The sequence below is a fragment of the Panthera onca genome, chromosome A3 (genome assembly GCF_046562875.1).
Source record: "Panthera onca isolate mPanOnc1 chromosome A3, mPanOnc1 haplotype 2, whole genome shotgun sequence".
Lineage (NCBI taxonomy): Eukaryota > Metazoa > Chordata > Mammalia > Carnivora > Felidae > Panthera > Panthera onca.
The window spans coordinates 78,042,319-78,053,513 of NC_138341.1; the positions used below are offsets into that span (position 1 = coordinate 78,042,319).

Genomic DNA, 11,195 nt, shown 5'->3' on the forward strand with positions numbered 1-11,195 from the left:
GTGGCTGTGGCCATTTTTATAAATAAGACAACAATGAAGTTGGCCGCATCAGCTGACCCTTCCTTTCACGGACTATTTCTCTGCAGCATGTGATGCTGTTTGATAGCATCTTATTCACAGAACTTCTTACAAAATTGGAGTCAGTCATCTCAAACCCTACCACTGCTTAGCTGATATTAAATTCATGTAATAGTCTAAGTCCTTTGTTGTCATTTCAAAAATCTTCACATCATCTTCACCAGGAGTAGATTCTATCCCAAGAAACTACTTTCCTTGCTCTTCAATAAGAAAGCACTTCTCATCCTTTTAAGTTTTATTTTTTTTTTCTTTTTCTTTCTTTCTTTCTTTTTTTTTTTTTTTTTTTTTTTTTGAGAGAATGAGAGAGCAGGGGAGTGGGGCAGAGAGGGACGGAGAGAGAGAAGCTTAAGCAGCCTCCATACCCAGAGTAGAGCTCGATGCAGGGCTTGATGTCATGACTGTGAAATCATGACCTGAGCCAAAATCAAAAGTCAGATGCTTAACCGACTGAACCCCCAGACAGCCCTCATCCTTTCAAGTTTTTAAGATTGGCAGCAATTTGTCACACTTCAAGCTCCACTTCTAATTCTGGTTCTCTTGCTATTTGTACGACATCTGCAGTTAATTCCTCCACTGAAGTCCTGAACCCCTTAAACTCATCTGTGAGGGTTGGAATCATCTTCTTCCAGACTATTTTAAAGAGTTATGATATTTTAACCTCTTCCTATGAATCATGACTGTTCTTATGGCATCTAGAATGAACCATTTCCAGAAGGTTTGCAATTTACTTTGCCCAAATCCACCAGAGGCATCACTCTCTATAGCAATGATAGCCTTACAAATATTTCTTACATAGTAAGACTTGAAAGTCTAAATTACTCCTTGACCCAAGACTGTAGAATGGATGTGGTATTAGATAAGAAAACACTAATCTTGTACATCTCCATCAGAGCTCTTGGGTGACCAGGTACATTGTCAATAAGCAGTAATATTTTGAAAGGAATCTTTCTGAGCAGCAGGTGTCAACAATGGGTTTAAAATATTCAGTAAACCGTACTGTAAACAGGCAGAGTAGATTTAGCATAATTCTTAAGGGTCTTAGGATTTTTGGACTGGTGAGCACTGGCTTCAACTTAAAACCACTAGCTGCATTAGTCTCTTACAAGAGAGTCAGCCTGTCTTTTGAAGCTTTGAAGCCAGGCATTAACTTCTCCTCTCTAGCTATGAAGTCCTCAAGAGAATCTTCTTCCAATAGAAGGCTGTTTTGTCTACATTGAAAACTTCTTGTTTAGTGTAGCCACTTTCATTAATGATCTTAGCTAGATCTTCTGGATAACTTGCTGTTTCACCTTGCTGCTTGCACTTTGATGTTATGGAGACGGCTTCTTTCCTTTAACCTCATGAACCACCCCTGCTAGCTTCAGACTTTTCTTCTGCAGCTTCATGGACTTGAAGAGAGTTAGGGCCTTGCTCTGGATTAGACTTTGGTTTAAGGGAATGTTGTGGGATGGTCTGATCTTGTATCCAGACCACTCTAACTTTCTCCAAATCAGTGATAAGGCTGTTTCACTTTCTTATCATTCATGTGTTCACTGGAGTAGCACTTTTCATATCCTTCAAGAACTTTTCCTTCACATTCGTGACTTGGCTGTTTGAAGCTTTTGGTCTATCTTGGCTTTTGACATGCCTTGCTTAATAAGATTAATCATTTCTAGTTTTTTATTTAAAGTCAGGGATGTGTGACTATTCCTTTCACTTGAACACTTAGAGGCCATTATAAGGTTATCAACTGGCTTAACTTCAATATTGCTGTGTCTCAGGGAATAGGGAGGCCTGAGGAGAGAGAGGGAGACAGACGGGGGAATGACTGGTTGGTGGAACAGTCAGAACATGCACAACATTTATTGTTTAAGGTTGCGGTCTTATGTGGGTGAGGTTCATGGCACCCACATATACAATAGAACATATAAGATCACTGACAACCATAACAAATATAATAATCATGAAAAAGTTTAAAATATTATGAGAATTACCTAAATGTGACACAGAGGCATAAATGAGCAAATGCTTTTGGAAAAATGGCCCCAATAGACGAGAACTGCAGGTTGCCACAAACCTTTACTTTGTAAAAACAAAACAAAACAAAACACAAAAACAAGCATTATCTGTGAAGTATAATAAAGTGCAATAAAACAAAACATGCCTATACCATGGGCTGGGTAGCTTAAAAAACAGATTTCTCATAGTTCTTTTTATTTTTTTTAAATCTTTTTTTAACGTTTATTTATTTTTGAGAGAGAGAGACAGAGAGAGACAGAGTGTGAGCAGTGGAGGGGAAGAGAGAGAGGGAGACACAGAATCTGAAGCAGGCTCCAGGCTCTGAGCTATCAGCACAGGGCCCGATGTGGGCTCGAACCCACCAACTGTGAGATCATGACCTGAGCTGAAGTTGGACACTTAACTGACTGAGCCACCCAGGCGCCCATTATTTTTCATAGTTCTTGAGGCTACAAATCCAAGATCAAGGTGCTGGCAAGATAGGTTTCTTTCTGAGGGCTTTTCTCATGGCTCACAGGAGACTATTCTCTGCTGTGTGCTCACATGACCTCTCCTTGATGCGCTTGTGGGAAAGACACAGAATGTGTGCATTGGTCTCTTCCTCTTTTTTTTTTTTAAATGTTTTATTTATTTTGAGAGAGGGAGTGTGTGTGTGCTCATAAGCAGGGGAGGGGCAGAGAGGGAGAGACAGAATCCCAAGCGGACTCCATGCTATCAGCACAGAGCCTGACACAGGGTTGGATCCCATGAACTGTGAGATCATGACCTGAGCTGGAATCAAGAGTCAGACACTTAGGATGCTTAACTGACATAAGGACGCTTAACCAACTGAGCCACCCTGGCGCCCCTTCCTCTTCTTATAAGGATACTAATCCCGGGGTGCCTGAGTGGCTCAGTCGGTTAAGCGTCCAACTTTGGCTCAGGTCACAATTTCATGGTTTGTGAGTTTGAGCCCCGTGTCGGGCTCTGTGCTGACAGCTCAGAGCCTGGAGCCTGCTTCGGATTCTGTGTTTCCCTCTCTCTCTGCCCCTCCCCCACTCAGGATCTCTCCGTTTCAAAAATAAACATTGAAAAAAAAAAAAAGGATACTAATCCCATCATGCAGTCCCACCCTCATGACCTCATCTAACTTAATTACCTCCCACAGGCCCCATCTCTAAATACCATCATATTGAGAGTTAGGGCTTCAACACATGAATTTGAGGGGGAGACACAATTCAATCCATAATGCCATGCAATATATCAAACATCACTACACTAGCTGCAAATCAAATTAATCAACTTTAAAGTACAATGTATGACAGAAAAGTGTACCAGGGTAAGAATACAGTCTAGATGAATTTTCACAAAGTGAACACACCTAGGTAACCATTACCAAAGTAAAAAAGATGGCACATACCAGCACCCCAGAGTCCTTTATGCTCACTCCCAGTCAGTACCCCCACCCTCTGCCCCCAAAATAAAACTTAACACCACAGATTTGTCTGTTTTTTCAATAATGCATAAGTGGAATCACACAGTATGGATTCTTTGTCGTCTTTTTTTAAAAATTTTTTTTAATGTGTATTTATTTTTGAGACAGAGAGAGACAGAGCATGAGCGGGGGCGGGGGGGGGTGCAGAGAGAAAGGGAGACACAGCATCTGAAACAGGCTCCAGGCTCCGAGCCGTCAGCACAGAGCCCGACGCGGGGCTCGAACTCACGAACCGTGAGATCATGACCTGAGCCGAAGTCGGACGCTTAACCAACTGAACCACCCAGGCGCCCCCTTTGTCGTCTTCTTTAGTTCAATGTTACGTCTATGAATGTTCATCTTCGTTGTTGTATAGTATTCGACTGTATGAATACAGGATTAACTCTTCTGTTGATAGACATCTTCATTGTTTTTAGTTTTTGACAATTATGAATAATGCTTCCATAAACATTGTTTTACTTGCCTTTTGTACACACAATCCCACACACCTAATCACACACATTTCTGTTGGGAATGTGGCTAGGTGTCAAATTGATGGGTCACAGGAATAGGTATGTTCGTTCATGGTAGACAAGGTCAGTTGGAAAGTGGTAGAATGAATTTACCCTCCTATATGCCATTTGCCAGTTCTCCTCATCCTACCCTTGTCAGCACCTGAGACTGTCAGTTTTTTAAAGGTTCACCATTCTAGTAGGTATTTCTCACCTACTGGTTTCTTATTGCATTAAAAAAACTGTTTTTTTTTAATGTTTATCTATTTTTGAGAGAGAAACAGAGACAGAGACAGAGCGTAAGTGGGGGAGGGTCAGAGAGAGAGGGAGACTCAGAATCCGAAGCAACTCCAGGCTCTGAGCTGTCGGCACAGAGCTCGACGCGGGGCTGTGAGATGACTTGAGCTGAAGTTGGACGCTTAACCGACTGAGCCACCCAAGTGACCCCCTCACTGCATTAAAAAAAAAATTTTTTTTTAGTGTTTATTTTTGACAGAGAGAAAGCACAAGTGGGGGAAGGAGAGAGAGAGAGACAGAGACACAGAATCTGAAGCAGGCGCCAGGCTCTGAGCTGTCAGCACAGATCCCAATGTGGGGCTGGAACTCATAAGCTGTGAGACCATGACCTGAGCCCAAGTCGGCCGCCCAACAGACTGAGCCACCCAGGTGCCCCTCATTGCATTTTTTATTATAAATTTGTGTTTTCCTCACTTAATGACACTGAACAACTTTTCATGTTGTGTTCTCCACCTGGATATCTTTTTTTTAATAAAGTACCTGTTGCCCAATTTCTATTGGGTTGTCCTTTTTGACATTTCTCGATCTATGGGCATTCTTACATATTCTCAAGATGAACCCTGTCAGTTTTACATGTTGCAAATATTTTCACCCACTCTATGGCTTGTCTTTTCACTCTCTTAATGGTGTGTCTTTACAGAGAAAAATTCAAAAGTTCAATGGAGCCTAATTTATCAATGCTTTCTTCTATGATTAGTGTGTTCTGTGTCTTGTTTAAGAAATCTTCCCCATTCTGGGGCACCTGGGTGGCTTAGTCGGTTAAGCATCTGACTTCGGCTCAGGTCATGATCTCATGGTTTGTGAGTTCCAGCCCCACATTGGGCTCTGTGCTGACAGCTCAGAGCCTGGAGCCTGCTTCAGATTCTGTCTCTGTCTCTCTGCCCCTCCCCTACTCGCTCTCTGTCTCTCTCTCTCTCTCAAATATAAAAATAAAACATAAAAATTTTTTTTAAAAGAAATCTTCCCCATTCCAAAGTCATGAACATATTCTCATATCAACTTGTATAATTTTTATTATTTTACAATTCACATTTGGATCTATAATCCTCACAAGACACATTTTAGTTTTCACTGATGTGTAACTTAGATAAGGTACACAAATCTTAACTATTCAACTTGATGAATTTATATATATGATATATGGCATATATATATACACACAGTTGACCTTTAAACAACATGAGCTTGAACCATGTAGGTCCACATCTAAGTGGATTTTTTCTATAAATACAGTACAGTACTGTAAATTTTCTCTTACTTGTGATTTTCTTAATATTTTTTCTCTAGCTTACTTCATTGTAAGAAAACAGTATAGGATATATAGACAAAATATGCGTTAATCAATTGTCTATGCTAATGGTAAGGCTTCCAATCAACAATATGCTATTAACAGTTTTTAGAGAGTCAAAGTTGTATGCAAATTAAAAAAAATTTTTTTAATGTTTATGTATTGAGAGACAGAGAGAGAGACAGAGCATGAGCATGGGAGGGGCAGAGACAGGAGAAGACACAGAATCCGAAGCAGGCTCCAGGCTCTGAGCGGTCAGCACAGAGCCCGATGCAGGGCTCGAACTCACAAACTGTGAGATCATGACCTGAGCTGAAGTCGGACACTTAACTGACTGAGCCACCCAGGCGCCCCAGTTGTATGCAAATTTTTGAATCCACAGGGAGTTGATACCCCAACCCTCATGTGTTTAAGGGTCAATGTGTGTGTGTGTGTGTGTGTGTGTGTGTGTGTGTGCATGACCCAGATGAAGATACTGAACATCTCTCACACCCTAGAGGGATCTCTCATATCTCTTTCAGTCAATAGCCCCCAAAGGTAACAATATTCTGCCTGTATCACCATCAATTATTTTGCCTGTTTCTTAATTTTATATACAGGAAATCATATATTTGGAGCTCTTTTGTGTCTGATTATAACCTGCTCAACATCATGCATGTGAGATTCATCCATGTTATTGCACGCTGCAGTTCTCCATTCATTTTCCTTACTGTATAGTATTCCATCATATGAATACATCACAACTTACGTATCCACTCTCCCTTTGATGGACACTTGGATTGTTTCTTATTTCAGGGTATTATGAATAAAGCTGCTATGAATATTCTTGTGTATGTCTTTTGAAGGAAATAAATATTCATTTCTGTTAGCTATTTACCAGGATACACAAAATTTTTATCTTACTGTACTACAAAAACCATTTAGATTTGTCAAGTTCTCCCTGCCAAGTACACATAGCATATTTTATCTGTTCCTACATCCATAATTATTTTTGGAAAAAATGTGACAACCTTTTCTATTTTTTTATTTTGAAATAATTTCAGACATACCCCAAATTATAAAAACAATACAAAAAATGCCCATATGGGGGCGCCTGGGTGGCTCAGTTGGTTGAGTACCCGACACTTGGTTTCAGCTCAGGTCATGATCTCACAGTTCATTCATTTGAGCCCATCCCGGGCTCCATGCTGGCTCCTTGCTGGCAGTGAGGAGCCTGCTTGGGATTCTTTCTCCCTCTCTCTCTGCCCCTCCCCCACTTGTGCTCACTCTCTCTCAAGATAAATAAGCTAAAAAAAAAAAAAAAATGCTCATATGCCCTTCATCAAAATCCCTCCATGTCAACATTTTACTACATTTGGTTTACCAGTAATTACCTTGTGTGCATGTGTGTATGACCTTGACACTGTTGAAGAGTACTGGCCAGTTACTTGATAGACTATATAAACCTGGGTTTGTGTGACATTTCCTCATAATTAGATACAGGTGACATGTTTGGGACAGGAATACCCAGATGTGATGTGTTCTTCTCAGTGTATGTGAGAAGGCACATGATAATGTCCCATTACTGCTGTGCTAATTTTAATCACTTGGTTAAGGCCAGGTTTCTCCACTGTAATATCACTATGTTTCCCTCTGTTATTAATCAGTATCTTATGGGGAAAATGCTTTGAGATTATGTAAACATCCTGTTTCTCATCATACATTCATTTCATAGTTTTAGCATCCATTGATGATTCTTTTTTTAAATTTAATTCCAGTATAGTTGACATATAATCACATTTGTGATTCTTGCCTGAAATAATTTTGATGGAAATGGTTCAAAACTAGTTTTTGTTTAAAAAAATTTTTTAACGTTTATTTATTATTGAGAGACAGAGAGAGAGCATGAGCAGGGGAGGGGCAGAGAGAGGGGGAGACACAGAATCTGAAGCAGGCTCCAGGTTCTGAGCTGTTAGCACAGAGCCCAACGCAGGCTCAAACTCACAAACCAAGAGATCATGACCTAAGCCAAAGTTGGAAACTTAACCAATGAGCCACCCAGGAGCCCCTATTTTTTGTTTTTAATACCCACAAATTAAAAAAAAATCTTACGGTGATCATCAGGATTTCTCATAATTTGAACTGAAATCTGGAAAATCACCAGACATTTGCCATAAAAACATCCCCAAAGTCACCTTGAGAGAGTAAAAAAAGTAAAACTGGCCAACTGGTGGTGGCTGTGACACTGTTCTCAAGCAGAGTACAACTACCTCCTGGGAACCTGAGAGTCAGCCAAAGAAGACAAAGAACTCTCCTAAATGCCTCCACTTCTACACAAACCACCCCCAAACCATCCTGGTGCAGACTGAGAAAAGATGTTTTGCATGCTCAAAACATCTCTTTCTAGAAGGAGCACATAGGTCAGCCATGAATGAAGAACAGGGGTCAAGTCTCACAGGTCCTAAGGGCTCCTGGGGTTCAGGAGTTCAGCCCATGTCTTCCCTGGAGACAAAGCAGAACATAAACTTTGCCCTTTTGTTTCCAGGAGATTCTGATTCACCTTTCTAGCTTTCTCTAGGCTGGGACCGGCTCACCTGCTTAAACAGCAAACTCAGCAGAAACAATTAATCCATAGGGGCCCTGACATCCTGTGGGTTAACTAGCGAGGCTCTCTGGGAGCAAAGTCACCAAGTGAGTTGATACATAAGCAGGTTCCAATTTACAAGTGGACTAAGTCCCAAAAGCTCATTCTGCAAGCCAAGGGTGAGAAATAAGGTCTCTGCAGGTTAGCTCACAAAACCAGTAACTCATGGAGCAGCCTCACAGATGATTGAGGGCTGGGAAGGAAACCTTCACCCAAAACATGGTCTCTGCAAGATGAAGACTTTGACTTGAGGACCAGAAGACAACTTGCCCCAACTTGCCCAGCACAGTTTTACTCAGCAACACCTAACATAGCATCTCTGATGTGTCAGGCATTGTGCTGAGTACTGGAACACCAAGGATGGGAAAGATATGGTCTCTGCCCTTGAGGGGCTTGTACAGCAGTGGGAGGTTTCTGCCAGGGGTAGACCCAGCATCACCAAGACTCCAGTGGACGGCGGAGCATGGGTCTCACGGTATCAACAGGTGTATTCAGACTGGCTGGTCATGAGCAGGCTCAAGGATGAGGGCTGCCTGACCAGTGTGCATGGAAGCATGGCTGCTGCAAAGCACATTTCACTTAAAGGTATCCATCTACCAGTGGTTATATGGCAGTCCAATTTAACAATTTCACCAGGAAAGGAGACACATCCATCAGCTGTTGCTTCTCTTTCCAACCCACAAAATAATATATTTTTCATACTTGTACCTGTTGTTCTTGCTTTTACCAACTCCCTCCCTCGTGTTCCTTGAAAACATTAGCAGTTTCAAAGAAGAGGAAATGAATGACACTAGAAGGGTACAATGTGATAAAAGGTCATCTTTGGTGCTTGAATCTCCAATGCTGAAACCTGCAATTGCTGGTCCAAGGTCACAGCTGGCAACACTACTTCATCAGAGCTAAGATGCCACCAATTTTAAGAGCATCATGACTTTCTTTCTTTTTTTCTTTTAAAGATTTTACTTTTAAGTAATCACTACACCCAGCGTGGGACTCCAAGTTACAACCCTGCGATCAAGAATTGCATGCTCTCCCGACTGAGCCAGCCAGGTGCCCTCAGCATGACTTTCTATGACCACCAAGAAAGAAAAAAATCTGCCAAGTGAATGACACAAAGGAAGACACAGCTCAACTTCAGAGCTGTGAAGATGTGAACAAAGGTGCATCCAAGAATCAATTAAAAATGGTAACTCTGGTTAATCTGACATGTTTCAAGTACTGTGTGCTAGGTGTTGAGACAGGAACACAAGAGACAAAAGGCCATCCTACAGTCAAATGGGAAGAAGACACACTCAACATCTAAACTTAACTCCTGTCCTCTTCCTCCCCAGCACCCAGCACCAACCAGCCAGGACTATTCCTCCTCAATCTCACTCATCTGCTTTCCAGGCTAAGGAGTGAAGCCATCTGGTTTCACCATGCTCCCTCTTCTCCAGTCCAGCCCAGGGACTGCCGCTCCATCTGTCTATCTCTTCCCACTGCTGGGTGGGGGCCTCCCTAAATCCTGGAAACCCAAGCCTGTAACATTCAGCCTCCCTCGCCTACCTCTCCCACTCTCCATCACTGTCCCACAGTGTGATTTCAACATGTTGCCCCACTTTTTCTTCTTTTATTTTCCTCGCTACAAGAAAAATAAAATAATCTGTCTCAAAGTGTAGCCATGCGGTCAAATCATTATGGAATCCAAAATGCTTTGAGTCTTGATGTAAAAAAGATCCAAGATTAACTGACACTATTACAACAGTCCTGTTTTTCTGAATATTGCTTTTTTCAAGATGACTTATTCCTAACACCGTGCTTTGTGTCGGTCCTTTTAAACAAATATTTAATAGCTTAGGAATGTTAGTGAGGGCAGTGGCTCTGGTTAGCAAGCCCTCAGCTCGCACTCTGAAAGATGAAATGAGATGAGTTTTATCCACAAAGGAAAGTCAAACAGTCTGCAGTATTATAAACTGCACATCCATCAAACTAGGCATAGGCTGGGAACAGAGAGCTTTTCTGGGGGGAAAAAAAGCTATCCTCTGTGCCCTGGGGAACACTGGGAAAACACACACACACAACCACCAAATCAACCAAAACATAAACCAAGTCTCAAGTTAGTCTGAAGAAAGTTCCGTCCCAACAAAGCAAACGATGCCTTGGTGACTGTGCCACCCAGGAGAGGAGGGCCTGGCTGGTCTTGGTCCGGGCCAGCCCTGGGCCCAGCCGGGCGCCAGGGTCAGAGTAACACGTGAACACATGTGTTTAACCAAGAAATCCATAAGGGCGCAAAGGAGGCAGGGGGTTGTGTCTGACCTGACAGCGGGGTTGGGACCGTCCTAACTGGGCGAGCAGGGGAGGGGTAGGAGGCCGGGGCACAGGCCTGGAGGAGAGGGGCGGCTAGTGGGGAAAAGGAAGCGGGTGCAGGATTCCCGGACGGTGGGGCTGGAAGGGCGAGGACCGCGGATGGGAAGAAGAGCGGGTTCCTACCTCCAGGGCCGCTGGAGCCTTCCCGCGCCCCCAACGATGCATGCGGAGGTTGCACTTGGGCAGGCAACAGCCGTCCAGCACCCGGGCGGCGCGCGCAGACGGCGCCCCCCAGCGGGCCCAGCCCCGCCCGCCACGTGCGCATCCACGTGCACGCCAAGCGCAGCACCGGAAGCCCAAGGGTGGGCAGTACTCCCCGCAGGCGAGGCCGGCTTCAATCAGCCCCCCCCCCCCCCCCCCCCGAGCTTTTTGTCTGTGCCTTGTACTTAACGTGCAGTTGAGTCGCGGGATCCTCACCTGGGGGGCTTCCAAACAGATGGGGACACCGATCCCACAGGGAAAGGGCCTCTTGCTAAGGGACAAGGACAGAAGGGGGCGGCGCCAGGATTTAAACCCACTGTGGCCTCTCCGCCGTCAGACCACCCGGGATCTTTCCCACAGTAAGACACTTCTCGTGTTGTGTGTTGAGAGCGCATCCCT

The 11,195-nt window shown here is 43.4% G+C and overlaps 1 protein-coding gene across 6 annotated transcripts in view; it reads right to left on the reverse strand.

The window, feature by feature from the left end:
• FAM178B (family with sequence similarity 178 member B) overlaps nucleotides 1-10,800 on the reverse strand; it is a 114,750-nt gene extending 103,950 nt beyond the window's left edge. For 5 of the 6 annotated variants that reach the window (XR_009602595.3, XR_009602591.3, XM_060607936.2 and 2 more), the window contains exon 1: nucleotides 10,719-10,800. Coding sequence is in view for 3 of the 6 variants with exons in the window: in XM_060607936.2 (XP_060463919.2) it covers nucleotides 10,719-10,760 (42 nt within the window). In the remaining 3 variants the exon portion in view is untranslated. The remainder of the gene's footprint in view (nucleotides 1-10,718) is intronic. The other variant, XR_009602603.3, reaches the window with a different exon arrangement.
• Nucleotides 10,801-11,195: the final 395 nt, after the last annotated feature.